The sequence below is a fragment of the Galeopterus variegatus genome, unplaced genomic scaffold (genome assembly GCF_000696425.1).
Source record: "Galeopterus variegatus unplaced genomic scaffold, G_variegatus-3.0.2 Scaffold601, whole genome shotgun sequence".
Lineage (NCBI taxonomy): Eukaryota > Metazoa > Chordata > Mammalia > Dermoptera > Cynocephalidae > Galeopterus > Galeopterus variegatus.
The window spans coordinates 264,306-288,553 of NW_007726712.1; the positions used below are offsets into that span (position 1 = coordinate 264,306).

At 38.5% G+C, this 24,248-nt stretch overlaps 1 protein-coding gene across 1 annotated transcript in view; it reads right to left on the bottom strand.

Moving 5' to 3' along the window:
* The window catches only part of PTPLB (protein tyrosine phosphatase-like (proline instead of catalytic arginine), member b), a 90,276-nt gene that overhangs the window by 27,232 nt on the left and 38,796 nt on the right, over positions 1–24,248 (bottom strand). Inside the window, exon 5 of the mRNA XM_008570429.1 lies at positions 8,591–8,679. Within this exon, the coding sequence (XP_008568651.1) occupies positions 8,591–8,679 (89 nt within the window). The remainder of the gene's footprint in view (positions 1–8,590; positions 8,680–24,248) is intronic.

Here is a 24,248-nt window from a genome sequence, read left to right on the forward strand (position 1 = left end):
AGAAGAAAAATGTTGGTAACCAATACCTTTTCATCACTATATAGTACTAAAAAGTTTTTTTTTTTGGCTTGAAATAAACAGTCTAAAAAACATCTTAATTTCCCTTTTTTTTTTTTTTTTTTTTTGTCTTCTTTTTTTTTCGTGTCCGGCAACGGATCGCAACCCTCAGTGTTGCGCCCGGACCGGGACCGGCAACGGGATTGCAACCCTCGGCGTTGCTCCCACACCTCGCTCAGCCAGTGAGCGGGAACCGGTCTGTATGTGGGATCCGAACCCTCGGCGGGAGCGCCACTGCGCTTCCCAAGCGGCGCACTGTAGCAGTGCGCCACCGGGCCGGCCCTTAATTTCACTTTGAAACCATGGATGAAAGCTAGTGTGAGTGTCAGAATTCACTTACTGGTGACTCTCCATCGATAATAATACAACTTGAAAGCATGGCTCTAGGACACAGAACTTTGTTTCCCCATGTTATTCCTTAATTCAAGCTAATGACATACAACTAAAGGTAAAACCACTCAGGCTCCCAGCCTGTAAATCTCATGCTTATTTGGAAAATTACGACTTTAAGACCAAGTTAACAATTCTTTTCTTCCTTCACTCTCTTTCCTTTTCCCTGACAGTTTCCTAATGTCAAAAGTCAAGCATCTTTGTTAATCCCAGGATTGCAAGTAACCACATTTGGCTCTAAATAGCTTTCCAGCTATTGTAAAGTAGCAGCAATACATATATTAAAATGCTACCCAACAGTACAGACAAGTCTTATGCTTGAAGAGGATGCATTCCAACAATAAGCTTGTCAGAAATTTCATTATCAAAAATAGGAGCAATGTAGGTGATTGAACATCAATTTAACAGGAGGGGGATTAGTACAATATTCTAAAAGACTAACTGAAACGCAAAATGCACCAAAACCCTTAAGATCTGGAAGTCCTGGGGCAGAGGGGAAGGAAGAAGCCAATGAGAGCTCAAGCCTTAAGGGACATGGCATCTGCTAGGACAGTCTGGAATGGACTAGCTGGGGCAGGCCCATCTCTGGGTCCTGGAGGAACCTTTCTCTGGGGCTGGCAGGTCAGGCCCTGGCCCTTCCTCCCCTGAGTCAGATTTCCCAAAACAAAGATAACTGTGCAGGCTTCTGGGGAGTGTGCCTAGTCTAACTGCCCATTCTCATGCTGGAATTGACAGCTGGAAATGGTGCATGTCAGATTCTAGCCCTTGGGGTGAGAGAGCAAAAGGAAAGGCCCTGAGAAACTTCAAGTGTCAGGGTGTTTGTTGGGGCAGAGTCACTACAGAGAGGAGGATGCAGGGTGTGGTGGAAGAGAGCCCAGAACAGAAAAAGACTAACACCAAAGACAAATTAAACCAATTTCCCGGTTTTGCTGAGCCTGGAACCTATTCTACTGTTAACTGACAAAGAGGGACTGTGTTCTGTATGAAGCAGTGATAATGTTGGCTTCCACGGTTTAAGGAGATGTTTCATTGTTTGTTTGTTTTGGTTTTTTTACGCATAACTGACTTAATTATCATCTGAGGATATCATATTTTCAACCACAAATAAGTTCCAGTGTAGTTTTCCAAGGGCTAGAAAGGAACTAAGACAGTGGGAGAAAGATGCAGCATGGGTTGCAGAAGTGAACCCGCACCGCCCCTGAAGGACCTGAACATTTTTCAGTATTTTGAAATAAAGTCTTTACACATAGTACAAGAAGATGTTGGAAAGGGATAGGCAGAAAAATACTGGGAGAAAAATAGACATTCTGTTTTTGCCAACATCACCTATGTTAAATATAGGTAATGGCAAAAGAAATCATCTAGCGGGGCTGGCCCGGTGGTGCACTGCTACAGTGCGCCGCTTGGGAGTGTGGCAGTGCTCCCGCCGAGGGTTCGGATCCCACATACAGACTGGTTCCGCTCACTGGCTGAGCGAGGTGCGGGTGCAACACCGAGGGTTGCGATCCCGTTGCCGGTCCCGGTCCGGTACGGGCGCGACACTGAGGGTTGCGATCCGTTGCCGGACACGAAAAAAGACAAAAAAAAAAAGAAAAAAAAGAAATCATCTAGCTATTTGATAAAGAAGCACGATCTTTAAGTGTCCACAAAGAACAGATGTGGAAAAGGCACTGAAGTACTGTGGCGTTTGTCTAGGAGCTGTCTTAAGTTTGACAGTGTTTGATTAACAATCAAATAGTGAGATTTTTCTACCATTAGGAGAGGTGCTAATTTTAAAAGTGAAGGTGATGTAAGTCCACCTACAGAAATATTTAAAATAGAAAGTAAGGAAATAGATAGAATAAGCTGGAGAATTTTAGACATTCAGCTTTCAAGGGGGCCAAAGGATATGGAATGCATCTCATTGGCCTTTGCTAAATGAGACGGCATGTACCTGGGGAAGGGGCACTGGAGCTAGAGACAGGGTGGCATGGCTTCCGGTCCAAACACAGACCTGAGGAGGGAAACAGTCTGTTCCCAGAAACAGCCTCTCATCTCTTCATCTGAATGATGGGGATAAGAAGTTGTCCTTTCTGTCTCACCATAACACCATGCTCATAGGGGGTGCACACTGGAAGACCACAAGCTGGCCACGAAGGATGACAAGGAGCGTGTGCAGTCTCAGGAAGTAGGCTAACAAAAGAAGCAACCCCAAGAGGTGGGAAGGACCATGAGCACACTTGTGCACCCAGCGGAGAAGAAAAACCTGTAATGCAACCAAGACAGGAGCAGGAGTGTGGGAATGGGGATGTTAGTGCTTTGGCTTCCACACAGTGAAAAGAAAGAAGGAAAGAGGAAGAAAAAGAAAATTGTGTTCCATTTATGAAGGAAGCGGCACTCTTTCCCACAGATCACAGGGTCTCAGTGAAGGACTGCTTTGTAAAGCATTTCAAAAGCTGCTCAGTAAAAAACTGCAAACTAAGGACCTTGACTTCTAAATGCCGCCATCTTGTTTTCGTATATTCTTTTCTCACTTAATTTTTATAAAAACTCTGTGATACAGTAGGTGGGGAAGATATTAGTATTACCATTTTACATATGAGAAAAACTAGTGTCAGAAAGTTGAAGTGCTCTGTCCTAAGTCACAAGGTAAATGTCAAAACCAAAACTCATTAAACCCTCATGTAAGTAATGGGTGCTAAGCCTCCATGTTCTAGAATATTGAATTCTCATTACGTAGAAAATAGTAAAACTGTCGGGGCAGGGGTGATATTCCTTGAGAACTCCCAGGAAGAGAGGTTTGCGCAGTACTACCTCAGGTGGAAATGACCTCCTACACCATCTCCCTGGCGGCGCTGGCAGGCACCAAGAGCACATGGCTGGTGCAGGGCCCCTCCAGCAAGTCCAGCCCAGTGTGACGCGGCTACACTCCTCATGTCTCTCTCTTAAAAACAAATAAACAAAAGCTAGTCTTGCTTCTTTCTCTACCTTAAAAGTGGGCTCCTCAGGCTTTCTCTTACCTGGTCATCAGTAAAGACACTGGATTTTGGAGAAAGCACCACAAACTGTACAGTAATTGGTCTTAGCAGTTTAAGAGATTTGAAGGCTTTCATTCTTCAAGAATATAAGAATGGCATTAAACTTGGGATAGAGATGCTGAGATTTGTTCAGGCTTCAAGTAAGCTAAGTAGAAATGTGAAGTAAAATCAAGAAGAGGTGGTCAAACAAAAATTACAGCACAACACACAGGTATCTTAGAGCATTTTTCAAACATGAGAATTCATGAAATTATGAGGAGCCTAATAAAAATGCAGATTCTCTGGCCCTCCTCCCAGACATTCTGTATCAAGTGTGGAGTGAGACCCGGAATGTGTGTTTTTAGTAAGCACTCTGGGTAATTCTAGTCCAAAGAGTCTGTAAGTCCTAATTTGAAAAACAGTCTTGGAACTTTTAAGGAGAAAGGCCAGTTAATTAGCGGGATTCCTCACAGAGCCACTTCCTCAGTAAAAGAACAGAGAACAAAGTGTTGCAGATCAGCCCCTAGTACCCACGACTGATATACAAACGACTCAACAAGAGAATCATATCTCAATATGCACGTGGCATAATGGAACTGCTGAAGAGAAAAAGCACCTCTAGATCTGAGCACCTCTGGATAAGCACCTCTTGCTTCCACAGGGGAGCAAGAAAAGTCAGCACAACTAAAATAAGGACATGTTTATGTCACTTTCTCAAAGGGCGAGAAAAGGGCAGCTCTGACACAGTGGGAAGACCCTGAATTCCAAAGTCCAATCCTGACTCTGCCGTTTGTGGAGTGTGTGACAATCATTGCCTCTCTAGCTTCCAAACTTTAAAGGGAGGCTACAACCTTCTCAAGGGATGGTTGTCAAGAGTGAATGATTGTAACACACTTTAATAAAGCCTTCTCTAAATTATAACACATCAAACAAACAAAAACTAGTACAGTTATAAGAAGCTCAAAGTTACTTTCTTAAATACTGACTGCAAGATTTTTGTAAGCATCTTGCTGAAAAGTTGGCAAGAATGGTATACTAAGTGTCACAAAGCCCAGCAGCGTGCCAGGAAGAGGTGGCAAACAGCTGACTGGTGAAATCAGGAGAACTCACAGAACATTCCAGGACAATGTGGGAAAATATCCCTTTCTCCAATGGTGGCAAAGGGTGAGGAGGAAAGAAGAGAAGGCTCAGTGCTCCAGTGTATAGTTTTATTTTATGCAAATTACCCCTAGTAAAGTGTAGGGTTCTTGGCTCTACTTGGGCTAACGCCACAGCAGGACCCTAGCAACTTCTTCCTCAACTACTCCCCATGGAGATGACCTGGAACTTCTGCTCCACAAATACAGTTATCTTACAAAAAGAACTCGGGAGAAGATTTGGTGTGGCTTCTTCCAAGAGGATTGAGGCAGGAAAAGAACAGAACAGTGGCTTACATGTGTGTCCAGGAATCTGGGGCTAAGCTTAGCTACTTTCCGGACAAGGAAAACTATGTGCCCTATGAACTTGTCTGTTTCTGAAGGGGGGTCATGGTGAGGGACAGAAGTAGCATTTCCTACTGCGGTTCATTTTGAAAAATGACAATCCTGTCTCAGTTCAACAAGGAGACAAAGACACAGACCCAAACAGAGGAGGAGGGAGCCAATGCTGGCAGAGGCCAGCTGTGGCAGCAGCAGGGCCAGCCTGGCTAAGGGACAGGGAGAGAGCTAGCTGAGGTCTGGGAGACAGGTGGGAAAACTTGGAAACAGGTCAGCTAGAATTGCTGATTCCCTTCTGTATTCCCCACGCGCTACCTCCCACCCCCAGCTTCGTGCTTTTGTCGGAGCTTTTCTTTGTTCATATATATGGTCTCTTTAAAGGGGAAAAGGTGGGAAGGTTATTTGCTGTGTTAGGTCAAGAAAAAGCTTTTGAGCAGAGACCAGTTTTTTCTTTAATATCCTGCTGATCGAGGTGTCATACTCATTAATGGATGGATCCTTACATGTCTTAAAAGAAAACCATCTGATCATCCTTTAGATCCACAAAGTACACGACTAGTACACTTATGCGAATGGCATTCCACGGATAGAGAATTAAAATGACAAGTGAGGATGTGTGTCCAGTAGGGCTCTTAAAAGGAAATATACCTCAAATGTGAGAAAAGTAGAGTCTAGCCTTAAAAGGTATAGAGGCTATGCCTTAGTGCATGAAGTACAATTACAGAAAAACAAGGGGATGAGCACAGAAAACATGAGCAGGTCACGGAGTGTAGATCAAGATCCAATCCCAAATGCAACATGATAAAAATGAAGAATTCTCGGGGCCGGCCCGGTGGTGCACTGCTACAGTGCGCCGCTTGGGAAGCGCGGTGGCGCTCCCGCCGAGGGTTCGGATCCCACATACAGACCGGCCGCTCACTGGCTGAGCGAGGTGCGGGAGCAACACCGAGGGTTGCGATCCCGTTGCCGGTCCTGGTCCGGTACGGGCGCGACACTGAGGGTTGCGATCCGTTGCCGGTCACGAAAAAAAAAAAGACAAAAAAAAAAAAAAAGGAAGAATTCTTGCTGTCCACTTAGAGGAGAATATTACATAAAAAGAAACTGAGAAATGATAGTATGGTAATACGAAAAGAATTTGAACATTACTATGAGAAAGTGAAATATATTTTATTAAGCAGTCATTTCTGAGGTCAATTTCCTTATGCATTGGCCATGTGGCTAATTAAAGTAAGCAGAGTAAAGTAAGCACCATTAAAGTAAGCAGAGCTAAATATAAGGAAAATAAAGATATTTTTAAGATGCCTCAGGAAAGAGAAGAATGGAAGTCACATGTAATGTTGTACAGAACAAACTGAATTATAGCTAATAGGAAATTCTAAGGCAGGAAAAATAGCACATGGCCAAAAGAAGGGGCTGAGGAACAGGTGACAGATAGCAAGCTGACTGGCCTCTGAAATGCCACAGCAACAGGCTTTTCAAGTTAGCTGTCGAAGACTTGGAGCAGGGCTGGACAGGGAATCCACCACTATAAACAAAATGATGAATGAGGAGTTCTATTCAAAGCAAAGGGAAATGAGGAGAAAATAACTGTGCCCCTGGAATGGCAGAAACACTGAACCCTATTTATATGAAAAAAGAGTAAGTCAATTAATCAATAGGGAATATGTGGTGACAGGAAAACAATAAAATTTACTGCACTTCATTCTTCAGAAAATGATACGTTAATATTAGCAGAAATTGGGTCACTATGGCTGCACAGAAATAATTGTGAATATACAAATGTAATGAGTCCATAACTTAAACTGCTGTAAAGCTCAAAAGTGATACTATTTGTGAACCCGCCTGTTAAATGTCAAGTCCATGCTTCTGACAGGCAGAGTGGTTATTGAGGGCAATGGCCAGGCCCACGTACCTGCATAGTCCACAGAGACATTTAATAGCTTTTTAAGCCAACCAGTCTTAATGATCTGCCCAGAAAATCCTAGCAAATATTGCTAACAAGAACTTGACTAACAGAATTGCTTGATTTGAATAGTGAGCATTTTTGAGTTACCTGTCTACCCTCTTGGGCAGATGTGCTAATAAGCAGAGGAGTGGTCACTGAAGTAGAAGGGAGGAGGAAAAGCAGAGGCCATGGATAATGTATCAACTGGAGCACTGGCATCTGGACAATTAATATCTGACTATATTGGCAAAGTGATTGAACCCTCCATAGTGGACAATACTTTGCCTTCATGTACCCAGCATTTAGTTATTGAAAGCACGATAATTAACCTATTTAGGAATCTGAATAAGTTACTACTGGTAAGAAGTTTTAGTTCATTTGAGACTGTTGGAAGATAAAATTATGAGTTGTTGGTTAAAATAAAAAGGAAATAGTATATATACACAAGTACAGGAGGAAGAAGTTAGGTTAAAAACAATGATTTGCAGAAAGGACTTCAAAATGAACAAAGAGATAACATATTATAAATAAAGTAACTTTCCTAACTCCATAAACAATTAAGAGTGAGAACGAAGGGCAATATACTATATTAAGATTTATTTGCCTGTTTTTCTTTATAACTCTTTTTTTTTTTTTTTAAAGAAATGTGATAACTAAAAAAAGCATGCAATTATTTTACATTCCTCCTGCATGGGAAGTTTAGACATCTCCAAGGGGTGAGAAAGAGCTTAGGGGAAAAAAAAAAGCCTGTGGATCTGCAAATTCCATGTGAAGGTAACAAAAATAACAGCTTATTAACCAAAGTTGATTAAACTTTGGCTAAAAACTCATTAGCTATGTGTACTTTTCTGTATATATATCACACACCAATAAAAAGGTTTAAAAAAACCTCATCAGTTGAAATACAAATTAAACTGTCCTGAAAAGCAAAATGTTTTGACAGAGATTTCAGAATAGAGGACAAATAACAACAGCATAATGTTAATGGATAAGCACATTTTGTGAGCCCCACAGAATCCAGTAATGCTGGTGACAAGTCACCGGGACTAGAAAACTGAAAAATGAGTCCTTCTTGTGGTTACAAGTACTTTACCTCAAGGTGACATTAGCAAGAAATTACTGACTCTGAAAAAGCAGAAACAGCCCCTTCCAAAAACAAAATCTTAGTTGTGATTCACACCCATGATAATGATGGCTTTCTCACCCCAGTTCTTGCCATGAGAGTCTCTGGGCCCACCTGGGTATCTACCACACTGGGCCCTCAACAGAGCACTTGACTCAGCTCATGTGACAATTCCACTACCCCTCGTGGGCTGAGTAGAATTAAGTTTGTTTCTCCTGGTGTCATAAGGATTGAACTGCTCTGAGAATGAATCAATGTCCCTCATTCCCACTACAGAAATGCAGATATCCAGAGTTTAGAATGCTGGATACAAACAAAACATCAGAAAAATATAACTGAGCTGTAGACCACATTCACACTATCCAAATCTCATGGGAACTAAGATGGCAGGAATTTACCATTTAATCAGTCCTCTCTCTAACAACACTGCATATTTGGGGTATGTTTCCCACTGTAACCCAATTCCTGCAATGAATGTGAACTTTATCTTGGCTCTATTGATATGACCCGGAGTTCCATCTTTAGCTATAACAAACATGTGAAAAAGAAAAGTTGACTAGCATTTGTTAGTGCAGATATTATTCTAGTCTACATAAACACTTACCTCTTTGACACTATGTGTTACTGCCCATATTAGAAAAACTCTTGACATCACCTGGAAAGAAGTCAGGACAACAGAGGATGGAACAATTCCTGAAAGAAATTTTAGGATGGATAAATAAATGTATTGTACTAAGTTTCAACATAAAATAAATTTTCCAAAACATTCAAATTTCAATGTTTAGAACCAAAACAATCTTGAGCAACTGAAACTTATCTATATTGCTATGCAGATGAAGTTTTTCAATGCAGTCAGTATTGAAAACTTTTTTCCTCTCTCAAAACAACAAATATCATTAATGGCACTAGTAAGGCACGGAATCTAGGTAACTTTCTTAAGCCTTATAAAACCACTCACCAAGTACAGTGTTTTTTTACATTTTACATATAGAGAAAACAAAACCACTACCTAACCTTTAAAATTAGACATTGAAAGTTCATTTTATAATATGAGTTTCAAAACAATGGATGGGAAATCAATCTACTTGTGCCTAATGAATGTTGGAAGCTCCTGGATATCAGACTTGATATGTGTACTATCTAATGGTTAAGTTGGGTATATTTTATTATTTACTTTAATATTTTGCCCACAAGGATAGCAAAATCAAAGACTACTTTAAAAATCATTTCTTCTTACCTTGTTCATTACAAGCGTAGTACGATTATCTTCCCATTGTCCCCAAGTCATAACACTGGCATCACATTTAATTATTTTAGATAATTACCAAATTATGTTAAATTTACACTTCTTTGGCTTATCCCTTCAATTCCTATAGCCATAACCGCTATCTAGAGACCAGCACCACCATTATATAGACTTCCTGCCTCCTTTAACTCATCTTAAACCCAGTGATAGCCATTATCTATAAACATTATTTCATCTTTGTCACTGTACACTGGCAAAGAACTGCTACTAAAATAAAATTTAGAAACAGAATCATGAGTATTCAGTCCAACAGACTCCTCCATTTCTCTCTGGACTTACTGATGCTAGCAACTAGACTTGCCTGCTTCCTGGACCTCTCAAGTTGCACATGGCCACTCTGCACCTTCCAGGATCCTCTCACCGCAGTCGCAGATCCTTCTTCCACTTTAAAACCAACCTCATCTTCAACACGGTCACTGGACTATCCTAGACCAATTCTCATTCTTCCTAGCCCTCTACAACACATTCTCACTTCTGAACATTTATATAGTTGGACAAACACCAAAAGACCATGTACAAATTAGACAGATCTACAATGACCTCTACAGATTTGGCTATGACAGGAAATCACTTTATATCTCATTATGAAAAAAGAGACATTATATCCTGTTAAAATGGGTTTCCTAAAGAAAATTTGGGCTTTGAAGAGGAATGGTTTAGTTCTCAAAAGCAAGTAACATGAATATCAGGCACAATGCTTGGTATAATGAAAGAATAAAAGAAAAATATAAATATATGGACATATAGATCAATGGAGTAGATTGAGAGTACAGACATAAACTCTCATATTTATGGTCAATTGATTTTCAACCAGGGTGCCAAGACAATTCAATGCAAAAAATAATTGTCTTTTCACAAATGATACTAGGACGACTGAATAGCCACATGCAAAAGAATGCAGTTGAATCACCTCCTCACACCATATACAAAAATTAACTCAAAATGGATTAAAGACCTAAATGTAAGAGCCAAACTAGAAAACTCTTAGAAGAAAACATAGGTGTAAATTTTATGATCTTGGATTGGGCGATGGTTTATTAACCATGACACCAAAAATAAAAGAAAAAATAAATTGGACTTCGTCAAAATTAAGAACTTTTGTGCTTCAAAGGACACCATCAAGGAAGTGAAGACAACCCATAGATAAGAGAAAATATTTGCAATTCATATATGATAAGGGACTTATAGCCAAAATATATAAAGAACTCTTACAATTCAACAATAAGACAAAGATGTTCAACATCATTAATCATCAGGGAAATGCAAATCAAAGCCAAAATGAGATATACTCACACCCACTAGGACGACTAATCAAAAAGACCGATAATAACAAATGTTGACAAGGATGTGGAGAAACTGGAACCTTCACATATTGCTGGTGGGACTGTAAAAGGGCACAGCCACTCTGGAAAACAATCTGGCACTGTCTCAAAAGGCTAAATATAGAATTACCAAATGACTTAATAATTCCACTCCAAGGTGTATATGTGTGTATATCTCCAAAAGAAATAAAAATATATACCCCCACAAAAACTTGCACATACATGTTCATAGTGGTATTCATATTAGCCAAAAAGTGGAAACAGTGTCCAGCAGCAGCTGAATGAATAAATAAAAAGGTGGTAAATTTATAAAATGAAAGATTAGAGTAAAATAAAAGTAATTAATAATAAATTGAAAGAAATGATGTACAGATACAAGCTACAATATTTATGAACCCTGAAAACATTATGCTAAGTGAAAGAAGCCAGTGACAAAATACCACATATCATATGATTCAATTTATACAAAATGTCCAGAATAGGCAAATAGAGCTGGAAAGTAGATTAGTGGCAACCCAAGGCTGGGAGGTTTGGAGGGAAATGGAAAGTGACTGTTAATGGGTACAGGATTTCTTTTTGGGGTGATGAAAATGTTCTAAAATTGATTATGATAATGGTTGCACAACTCATTAAACACTCTAAGTGGGTGAGTTGTATGGCATGTAAATTATATCTGAATAAAGCTGTTATTAAAATAAATGTATGAGTGAAGTACAAAGCCTGGTTATATAATTATGTAATACAGCTAAAGGGGCTAATTAGTGAGTCAAACATTTAGTGAATACACTTAGCTAGATCACACTTCAAATGAGAAAAAATTAAAGGAAAAAAAGGACTGAGAAATAAAAGATTTCTTAAATGAGTTATCAAGCATTTGCTGCTTAAGGAAAGACCACCACTATTCTAGCTGCTGCTTTTTTTTTTTTTTTTTTTTTTAAAGATTTTCTCAGGGTGCCAAAACTAGAAGATAGAGATAAGAAAAAGAAAAGTTGGAAACCTGGCTTCCAGAGATAACGACTATTAAAATTTAAAAAATACAGTATATCCATTCAGAATTTTTTATGCATACACATTTAGAAGTATTTGAATATACAGTTTAACAACCTTTTTATGTTTAATAGTTAGTGATGCTCTTAAATGCAGTAAACATATTTTTACAAACTATGTTTTCATTTCTGCTCTTTCTCCTTTGGACACTGAAGCAATGGGCTAGACTGCTAATTTTTCCAGCAATGCTCCAGGGTTGCTGCTGTACCTTGAAGTCCATGATCAGACTCCTTGATTTGCAAGTTCAAAAACCTGATTTTATCCCATTCACCAGCAAGAATCAGGCTCTGGGAGAACTGACACATACCAATCAAGACCATAGGAGACTAGGTAATAATACAAATTGTCAATTTATTCTTTTGTAATAGAGGCACAGCCTACCTAATAAGTGAATGATGGGGATTTTAGAGAACTCATCCAGAAGTACTTTTTTCTGGTGTCAAAATCAGAATGGTCAGTAAGTGTGACTTTAAATAAAGGAATCTGGAAGGTCTGGGGGAAGAATGCGCAATTCAGCTGAATACAAGTTTATTAATTATCCTTTCTCTACTATAAAGCTCCCTTTTCTAGGGAATATGAATACTTATATTTGTCTTATTTTCAAAAATGCTAAGCAAGGGCCGGCCCGGTGGCGCACTCGGTAGAGTGCGGCGCTTGGGAGCGTGGCGGCGCTCCCACTGAGGGTTCAGATCCCATATAGAGACCGGTCCGTTCACTGGTTGAGCGCGGTGTGGGCGCGTCACTGAGGGTTGCGATCCTGTTACCGGTCACGAAAAAAGACAAAAAGGAAAAAAAAAATGCTAAGCAAAAATTATCATATTGTTTTTCTTAAAAACAAGTTTTAGTATACAAAAAAAATGATTTATTTTTTTGGTATACTGGTCTTCTAAACATATTTCTAAACACACTTCAACTTCAATTGTTTTTATTCTTTGTATTTTGCGTTTCTCATTTTTTAAGAATTTTCTATCTTATACTCTTCAAAACATTTTAGATTGAGTCATGATATTCCTTTAAGTGAATATATTATATCTGTTTATCTATTCTTCTTCTGTGGAACATTTAAATTGCCTACAATTTCTTGGTACTATAAATTAAGTAATGAAGTATTACAAATAACAGTTAAAATTTTTTGAGACTAGACCTTTTTTGAAAAAAAGGATTATTTCCTTGGGATATTTTCCCAGAAGTAGAAGTACTAGGTCAAATGGTATGAATGTCCTTAAGTCTCTTGAAATATATTGCCAAATTGCTTCCCCCAAAATTTCTTATCAATTTATACTCCTACCAGCAATATATAACAGTGCCTGCTTTAGCACACCCTTGACAGTGAATTTAAATCTTAATAATTAGTGGGAAAAAAGCTGATTAATGCTTTCTAATTTGATGCAGATGCAGAGATGTTTCTAGCCTTGCCTGCATGTGCTCTGACATTTCCTATCCAGGGAACTTGCCTACTAAGGCACCTTAATTTCCCCCAAATGATGTCATTCATACCAACTCTCACTTAGTTTTTATAGTATATGCACCTACTCAACCAGTCACCCAGCAAACAGCGGTTCAGGCCCTAGCCTGACAGCACAATCTCAAAATGCCTACTCTCCTGGACCAGTCACAAGGCCAGCAGGAAGAAGGGCCTCTTACATAAGGAAGATCTTCCTTGGTTTCAAGGCAGACAAACAACAGAAAGCCACACAGATAGATCATCTCCTATTATCTCAGCTCTGAACAAAGCTGGCATTGCTGAATATGGCTTACTGTTATTATGTTATTATCAGATAGATTTCATAAGAAACTGTCAAAAAATTATTACTTTGTTGTAGGAATGGTATACAGTAAAACGTCCACCAATACCCTTTAAATAAAACCCCAGGTGGGAAATTTGTTTTAGAAATGTTTGCTTCTTTCCAATGATAAGAAATATACAACTCAGTCACCCCTTTCAATTTGGCAGCCAGAAAGCTTCAAGCCAAATCTGAAGCACGCTACATTATTAAATTTTGTGTATGAGTTACCACAAATCCTTGTGGAATGTGGAGTATAAAAGATAAGACAGACTAGATCCTTTTTCTTTTCTACACTTAGAGTCAATCCCACTGTGCATTTAGATGCTATTGCCCCTTATTTGAATATAATGGCATAGTATGTTTTTTGTTGTTGATTACTCAAATTGGTTGTTTTCAGAGGACAGTCTGTAATCTTATCAGTAAAATCTCACTAGATCAAAGTTCATTCAAAAAAATGTTTATTAGGGGCCGGCCTGGTGGCGCACTCGGTAGAGGGCGGCGCTCCCGCCGAGGGTTCGGATCCCATATAGAGACCGTCCACTCACTGGTTGAGCGCAGTGTGGGCACAACACCGAGGGTTGTGATCCCATTGCCGGTCGCGGTACGGGTGCGACACCGAGGGTTGCGATCCCGTTACCGGTCACGAAAAAAGACAAAAAGGAAAAAAAAATGTTTATTAGGCATCCATTATTTGTTATTTTATCCAACGAATATTTTTGGAGTACCTACATTGTGCCAGGTACTGTTCTCCATGCTGGGGTTACAACAGTGAAAAAGACAATGTCCCCTCATTAGCTTACACTCTCAGGCTGATTTGCTTAAGGATAGCTCTTATTTTTAGGATTTTTTGCTGAAGGTGATAAGAGGTTACTAATCATTGGTAAACTGGAGAACGGCATGATCACATCTCGGTTTCAGAAAGAATCTCTGTCGGCAGTGCAAATCTTTGGCAAGGCAAGGTTATAACTTGAGAGATAATTACGGGAATTCATGTTTAAAGGGCAATGAACTTTTGAAGTAAAACACTGGCAGAGAGAAGAAACATAGCTATTTATGTGTATGTGAAGCAAAAGCTGTATAAAGGGGATCTGGCAATTGGTTGCTTGCTTCCCTAAAGTGCTCTGAGGACACCCCACATTCCTGAGTCCTGCAAAGCTGGGCAGCACTGGAAATCCTCCCTGACCAGAGCAGCACTTGGATGAGCAGGATTAGTAGGGTTGGGAGACTGGCTATATATGACCAAGACCAGGTTGAAAGTTGAGAATAGGAAAGGCAAGGCAAGATTGGGAGTAGTGTAGGATAGTGTTCAGATAGAACTGGAGGCCGCAACCAGGGAGAGAGCCAACCCCAAGGAATACATGAGTAGTGGAGGCCAGCCAAAGCACAGCAGGAGACATAAAATTGGTGCCAGAAATCAAACTAAACGTTAACAAGAGAAATCAGATTACAGAATATCCCTAATAAATACCAAATATACTGAATCAAAAGTAATAACAAATAACAACAGTCACCAGCAGCAACCTAAAAGGAATGGGTACAACTTAATGCCACGTATATATATTTATTTTTAATGCCAATGTGTTTTTTTTTTTTGGTTGCTGGCCGATACAGGGATCCAAACCCTTGATCTCGGTGTTCTAACCAACTGAGCTAACCGGTGAGCCCAATGCGATATATTTTAAAAAGTGCTAGCCAAGAAGAGAAAGAGATTATGGCACAAACCCTTGCTTGTCCTCTTCCCCATAAAGTGATACCAGCGAATCAACAAAATCCTCAGCATATTCACTAACGAGCCCAGATTTGGAGAGAAACACACATTTCTTACTGAAGAGTGACAGAGATGGAGATGGAAAAGTGATGGTGAAGTGTGGAGGTGACTGGTTGGTGCCAGCCTCTTCACTGTTAAGCTTCTCAGGCCCCACTGTGCTGGGGGAAGAATCCACAGTTCCCTGTGGGAGCAGAATACACTTCCTACAGGGTGAAGAATCCCGAGACAGGGTGATTAAACAGATCACAGAACAGAAAGAAGAGCCCGTGTGTTTTTTAATAAATAACTCATTCATGTTGTTTAAAATTCAAAAAGTATAAAAAGACATACAAGAAAAAGCCTCCCTCCCAATCCATCCTACTACCACCCAGGCCCCTTTCCCACAAGCAAGCAATTATTAATTTTTTATCTATCATTCCAGAGATATATTTTAGGTATACAAAGCAAATAAGTAGGCAAATGTATAAAGCTATATTTATACACATTCTTTTTTCCAATTCTTTACATAATGGCAGGATTTTATACACATTGTTCTATACCCTGCTTTTCTTCCCTTAAAATACATTCTAAAGATCTTTCTAATCAATACATAAATTTTAATTACTGAGGCTTTATAATATTTTAACATCTATATATTCTCTTAAGCTCTACTCCTGTGTCCTCAGGGTATAGAAAAATGTATAAAACAGAAAAATTCCAATCCTTAAACTGTAGCTCAGAGGGAAAAAACAATCTAATCTTAAATATTATGAAAATGCAGTCAGGGAGAATTTGGTAATACCTACATCAGAGCAACTAAAATTGCTGCTAACACTTTAGCAAGATAAAAAGGCATGGCAACAAAACACAAGAAGAAAAAAGAAATAATAGAGCATGCACTGCATCTAGGGGAAAAAGTCAAAGATTAAAGCAACCAAAAGGAAGATGATTATGGAAGACGTAGACAACCCAACATAAAGATAATTGTTATTCCCAAAGTACAAAACCCAATAAATGGAACAGAAAAAGTATTCAAGGGTATAACCTCAAGAAATTTTCCTGAAAAGAAAAAACTAAATCTGTGCTGAAACAATATACTGTATTCTAAACAGGAACAACTGATAGTGAATGACCAAAACTGAGAAATTTATTGGTTACAAAAATAATACTTCAGGGAACTAGAGCAAAAAAAGTCACCTACAAAGTGATAAGAAAATCAGCCTGGCTTCAGACTTCTCCACAGCAACGTCGATGTTAATGTCAGCGGACAATGAAGCAACACTACAAAGGTCTGAGGGAAAGAAAGTTTGTCACACCCACCCAAGATGTGTGACAAGGCAAAAGGCAGATATCACTAAAATGAAGGGACTTGGCACATGATACCTATGTGACCTTCCTGAGGAAAACATGCTGTCAGAAATTCAGCTGAACAAGAGATAAATACAACGAAGAACTCAGGAATGGAGAAGTCATGGTAAAAGGGCCCACGGTGGGCACTGAATCCATTCAAATATAACACTAAGACTGAACAATTATAGTAATTACGGTCACAGAATATAGTATAAATGCTCATGAACCACAAAAATATAAAAATGAGAGTCAGGGAAGAAGAGATGGAAGGAAGGATGACAATACTAATTTTCTTAACAGAATGAAGAGGTATTGCCTAAATATCCTTAGTTAAGAGGCATTGCCTAAAACTGAAACATAATTTTAATCTAAAATTTCCATAATTTTTCTCTTAATGGGATCTTTTAGTAAATAATCTCTCTCTCATGGTAAAAAAAGTTCTATAATTTCTTTAATTTTTTTTAATAAACTACATGTATTTAATGAAAAATAACATGTATTTTTCATAACAGTATAAGCTATCTATCTTGATTCCTCCATCCATCTACTTTCTCTTCCTTATATTAATATATATGTGAAGAGAATGCTTTTTAGAATGATGTTTACCAAACATTAACAAACATTAGTTTTACTGGTAGAATTTAGAATTATTTTGTTTTATTTTGAGGCTCACTGGTATGAGAATATGAACCCATGACCTTGGAGATATAAGGCTGCACTGCACTCTAACCAAGTGAGCTAACTGGCCAGCCTTAGAATGATTTTGAACTTTATTCTTAGTACTTTTCCACGTTGCCTGAACTACTTTTGAAGAACATGAATTACATTTTTAAAATTAAAAAGCCATTATTCTTAACAAGATATTAAACATTTAGTATAGTACTAGCAAAAAGATAATTCTGGAATTGAACCAATTCCAATTTTACACAGGAATTTTCTTAAATACTTTTTCTAAGAGTACTCGTGTAAACTAACCTCAGGGAAGCAGAAAATATTTCTGACCAAAGTGAAGAGAAGGGTGGAAGTATAAGACAGGAGACTGCACATTCTAACATGACGGGACTCAAGGAAGAAGACAGCTGGCTTTTTCAAATGAAAGACTGACAGAAGGGCAGTTCTTTTCTTTTTCCTCAGAACACAGAAAACTACCCATGCCTTTTGAGGTTGCGGCACCTGACCACCTCCAGAAAGCAAATTTCAATATATTTTATATAACCAGGCTGATGTTATGAGTTATGACAAAAGAAATTTGTCTTAGACTGAAATCATAGCAAAATTATGGTATTTATATGATAAGCTCTATGGATTTATTTGAGGTTGGCATTTCTAAAATAATACAGTTTAGTAAAAGGGCATTAAATTTTCTTTGTGCTAAAGGAGTAGTGTTATTACCAAGTGCATTCATGTTTAATTTTTATGAAATTGAAATGAATATAAAAGGAGACACAAGAAATCAAATACAATGATACTTCACATGTCATCATTGATAAGAAATGTGCAGTTAGAATTAAATCTTTTCCTTTTAAGTGACAAAACTTTAAGTACAGAGATGGTCTCAAACTAGGGCATGCATACCCTAAAGATGTATAGCAGGGTCCAATCCATTGACATCCTACCAGCAGTCAACTTACTCAGACTCAACTGTATGAACCCAACCAAAAGAAAATGAAACAGAAACATAACTTAGCATGAGCAACTCCACACGTAATACCCAAATGTTGGTATTATGTTGAAACCACCATACTCACATTTTGCAAATGGGCACCGTCCTTTGGCAATTCAATCTGGCAATATTTTTAAGAGTTAAAAAAAAAATTCAGGGCCGGCCCGGTGGCGCACTGGATAGTGCGCCGCTTGGGAAGCGCGGCGGCGCTCCCGTCCGAGGGTTCGGATCCCACATACAGACCGGCTCCCGCTCACTGGCTGAGCGAGGCGCGGGAGCAACGCCGAGGCTTGCGATCCCGTTGCCGGTCCCCGGTCCGGTACGGGGGCAACACTGAGGGTTGCGATCCGTTGCCGGACACGGAAAAAAGACAAAAGACCAAAAAAAAAAAAAAAAAAAATTCATATTCCCTGAATTAGTAATTAAATGCGAACATGTATGCTAAAGGCATAAACCAAAGGATAAGAAGTTAGTCTACCAACAGAGATGCTAAGGGCATAAACCAAAGACTAAAAAGTGTATAGATCAACAGAGATATTGATTGAAAAATTACTTGCAATATTTTAAAAATGAGAACAACCTAAATATTCTACACTGAGAGACATGATGATACATCTAATTCAATGAGATACAGTTGGCCCTCAGTATCCTGCATCTGCAGATTCAACCAACTATGGATGGAAAATATTTGGATTTAAAAAAATAAATAAATTAAGAATAGCAATACAACAAGAAGAAATAATACAAATAAAAAATGCAGTAAGAGGTTACTTCAGAAAGTTTGCGGAAAAACAGAATTGAAAGATAATGACTCTTTCTGTGACCTTTTGGAAGTACCCTTTATAAATACTATTTACAAAGCATTTACATTGTATCAAGTATTATAAGTAATCTAGAGATGATTTAAAGTATACAGGAAGATGCCTGTAGGTTACATGGAAATACTTCGTCATTTTATAATACTTCGTCATTTTTGGGCATTTGTGAATTTTAGTATCCTGGTAGGGAGGGGGTGGTTCTGGAACCACTCCACTGTAGATAACAAAAAATTACTGTATTTTGTAGTAATTTGGGAGTATCAGTGAATACAAGATGAGCCTGAAACATCTTGTCATACCAGAAAGCAGAAAATTATTAATGATGACTAGGGTCCTTTTAAGAAGGACTCAAGCTCTGGCTGGTTAGCTCACTTGATTAGAGCATAGTGCTGGTAACACCAAGGTCAAGGGTTCAGATCCCTGTACCAGCCAGCCGAAAAAAAAAAAAAAAAAAAAGAAAACCCAAACACAAAGGACTCAGAAGATACTGTGAAGATGTTTCCACTTGCCAAAGATAGGCCAATTTGAGCAACAAAAAGAATAGTTACAATGAACTGAATCACATCAAATATGTTAAAATCCTTGAGTCCATGATGATAAATGAAAAAACAAAACCTTCATTATCCCTTTGACATGCTCTGATTTTTGTTTGGGGGGAAGGAGTGAGAGTGTGGGGTGTACGTCAGTATCAGTACCTGCCTGAGTTAGGAAAATTACATTCCTGGTTCTGTATGAAGAGATGGGTGTATAAAGCAACATGAAACACTAGCTCTCATTTCATTTTAAATTACAGACCATGTTAATCGTTCTCAGAACTGGATTTTTTTCCTCTCTTAAAATTGGAACAGTTTTGGGCCGGCCCCGTGGTGCACTCGGGAGGGTGCAGCACTGGGAGAAAAGCATCGCTCCTGCCGCGGGTTCGGATCCTATATAGGAATGGCTGGTGTGCTCACTGGCTGAGCGCGGTGTGGGCAACACCACACCAAGGGTTGCGATCCCCTTACCGGTCACGAAAAAGACAAAAAAAAAAAAAAAATTGGAACAGTTTTTTTCTTTTTTTTTGTCTTTTTCCGTGTCCGGCAACGGATCGCAACCCTCAGTGTTGCCCCCGTACCGGACCGGGGACCGGCAACGGGATCGCAACCCTCAGTGCTGCTCCCGCGCCTCGCTCAGCCAGTGAGCGGGAACCGGTCTGTATGTGGGATCCGAACCCTCGGGCAGGAGCGCCGCCGCGCTTCCCAAGCGGCGCACTATCCAGTGCGCCACCGGGCCGGCCCCACAGTTTTTTTCTTTTGGATTTAATGAAGTATTGCTAGCTGAAGCCTGTTTGACATGGTGAGAGAGATGTCAGACTGATGAGAGCTGTTGCTGCCTGACTGAAAACCAAACAAACCCTGAACCTTTATAAAGAACAATAAAACATATTTTACATGGAAAAAAAACCACCACAAACTTTCACTGGCCTTCTTTAGAGGATTCTGGGAAACCAACATACTATTATGAAAACTGGTAAATCAAGGGAAAGAATCAAGGTCAATATATATATATTGTTATGTCACAAGAAAGGAAGGAAAGTAGTTAGCTTGGGGTAGGGGGAAGGACACTGGATGGCTGGAGAACTGGGTGGGAGAGATACACTTTCCACTGTATACCATTTTATATCTTTTGAATTTTGTACCATGTGAATAAATTACTATTGAAAAAATGAACTCATTTAAGTATACTATAAAGATTTTGTAACAAATGGAAAAATGATTTTATTAAAGGAAAAAACCCTCAGAATTCAAATGATAGCCATTCTAATTGTAACAATGCAGATACTGCATATGCATATATACCAGGTCTGGAAGGAAACACGGAGAAATAAAACAGTTGATTAGAATTGTAGAATGCAGGGATATCTTTTTTCTTTTCTATTATTTATAATGTTATTTGTCCAATAAATAATGTTGAAGTGACATCTAATGGGAAAACATAGTATTTTCATTCTCACTGTTATCCACACTTGCAGGAAAAGCCTAGCTATTTGAACCTTGAGCCCATAGTCAAGGCACCAAGAACCATTTAGAGGTAATGTCTCAAACTGTAGGAAAGAGATCCAGGAAGGACAAAAGAAAGGGTCTACTGAGGGCTGTTCACGCCATAGATGTTAAAAATACAAATGATTCTGCCCAGCTCTATTTCCCCACCCCTGTACTAATATGGGGGTGGTGGCAGTGGTGGCATTCACTGAGTAGGAGGCCAGCAGAACATGGAAAGAGCCTGTCGACAGCACATAAAAGACACACACTGAAAACACTGCTTGCAGGAGGAGTGAAGTTTGTCAAAGTACTGCAGAGGCTGGTAAAGTGAAGAGAAGAGAAAGAGCAATTATAACCTGAACCTAACAATTCCTCGGCTAAATTTAACTGGAGAGGTGGAATATATCTGCAGCTCAAAAATGATAGGCACATGAATGTGCAGGTACAAAAAGACCCAACCCACACAGAAATTTAAATGGTCATTGTAAAAAAAAAAAAAAATCTCCATATCAATCATCTGCTATTATTCTGATAATATTTCAATAGTGATTCCCCCAAAATAAATAAATGGCCTCTGGGAGGAATAAGGAAATCCTAGGCTCGGATAGTACAGAACAAAACTTTTATTTCTTATTACAAGATAAGTCAAAATTAGTAAGAATTTATTAATATCAAACTTTTTCAGAATTGCTACTTTAAAAATGTTCAGCTATGAGTAATGAAAATCAAATAGTAACTTTTATTTACTTTTTTAAGGTTGAAATGGAATTACCTATCCAAAGTTTTCCAAATTTTTATGTCAAGAGGTATTTCAGCTAATATACTTATTTACATTGAATTATGCTCACAAATAATTCCAAAAGTTATTTCCTAAATTCCTAATATACATTATTCTAAAATACAAATATTTTATATACATAGAAATGTAACAATTATTTCTGGGCAATAAGATCAATGGTCATTTTTCCTTCTTTATGTCTTTCAGTATTAGCTGATTTTTTTTTTTTACAATGTATATGTAAATAAAGAAATAAAGTCTTTTCACTAAAAAAGAAAATTACCAAAACTTGATTTAATAGCCACTATTCTGCAAATTCTGTAAAAAATCAAGATTGGTACAATTGCCATCAAAACGATGTGTACTTGTTTTCACACACAACTGACTGAAAATCACTCTAGCAAAAAAGAAAAAATTGTGTACGAGGTCATTACTGAGATTTATGACCATTTGTATTACTCAGGGGTAAACCAATCTATGTTTCTGTTTCTCAATTCCAACTTTAAAAATAAAAAGTTGATCAATAATTCACAACAAGTACTGTAATATCACTATATTCTATTGCCAAGTGTATGGACTCATGGACTGCTCTACTGGCTCAGGACTTCAGCAAGCATCCAAACCCTTTGTGGCAGACACTAGTAGTTGCTTACCTACTGTGCAATCTCCCTCTCTTCCTCACTAACAGAACACCAATCTTATTTGGGATAGCAATGTACCCTGCTAAAACACTAGTTTTCTTGGAATCCCTTGCAGCTCCAGGAAGCCATACGGCACAGTTCTGACCAATGCTAAGTTTCTGGAAAGCCTTGCTTGTGCAGCCACCTGGAATGTGAACATGACACCACATAACTCATCACAGACATCTTGTAACTAAGGAAGTCACACACTAAGGATGGTAGGGCAAAAATACTGTCTTCTTGTTATATCAGAAAAATAAATCCCTATTTGGTTAAAGCTACAGAAGTCAGAATTTTGGCATGTATAGCCAAATGCAACCCTACTTATCCTTTTACAATTGAGAAAATGAACCCAAAATGTGAAGGAAATTTGGTTGGACTTAAGAGGTCAAATGAACTATATCAGAGTGCAGTATTTTTTTTTTTTGGCGGCCGGCCATTATGGGGATTTGAACCCTTGACCTCGGTGTTATCAACACCATGCTCTCCCAAGTGAGCTAACTGGCCAGCCCCCAGGTAACTCTTTTAAGAAGAAGCTATTTCAATTATACTTTCCAGCATAAAAAAATAATCAAATCAACGAGAAAGAAGATGGTAGAAATTTGGTGTAATAATTTCTTCTGGGGAACAATTTTCTGAATCATCTATAAAACAGAGTTCATATCTTTAAAAAAAACAAACAATATTTTATGTCAAAATAATTTTTAAAATCTGCTTTCTTTTGCAATTTTGACATGTGGTATTCATGAGCATCTTTTAAAAACATCTTTCTGGGGCCAAGAATGTGGCAACTCAATTCCAGGTCAAGATCTACCAGACATAAATACAGTCTTTAGTGAACATATTTAACTATTATAGTTAGGTGCCCTTTAACAAATCACTTTCCTTTAAAAAGCGTTAGAATTGTGATTACCCCCTTTCCCCACACAGATTATTTTAAGGAAAAACTTTCCACCCATAAATACTATGTTCTACTTCCAGGTTAGAATTTCAGAGCCGAACCGGATACACTTTCCTTAAGGTGGGTTGACACGCGCAGCTAAAAGCCCTCGCAAAGGTAGAATTTTCACCAAGTCATCAGCTCACTTGGCTCCTACCATGTATTCCTAAAGGATTGTCCAAGATAACCAGAAACTCTGTATTAAGTGGTATCTGTTGGACCAACCTCTACTTTAAATTATTCAGAAATAAAGGGGAAAACAAGTTGGGATATATTGTTGCTCAAACTACAATAATAATAATAATAATAATAATAATAATAATAATAATAATAATAATAATAATAATCTATTAAGAGCATTCTAAAAAAAAAAAGAGCATTCTATGCATCAGTCTCAGTTCTACATCCTTATAGAACTTGTATTAACTAACTTACTTGTATTAACTAATTTACTTCTCAGACACTCCTATTAAGTAGATACTATTACTTTACTCACTATATATGTGGGAACTGAGATCCGAAGAAGGTAAGTCACTCACACTTACTAAATCACACAATAAATAAGCGGTAGAACCAGAATCACAACCAGGCAGTCTAGCTTCAGAGTCCATGCTCTTAACTACTGAGCTGTACTATCTTCAGCCACAGGAAGGGAAAAATATTAGGCAAAACCACCCAGTGGTGGTGATAAAATATGCTCACAAATTCTTTGATACTCTTATCTTCTAGAGGTAGAGCCTAATTCTCCCTTTGAGTGTGGTGTGCTCTTAGTAACTTGCTTCCAACAAGTAGAAAACAGTAGA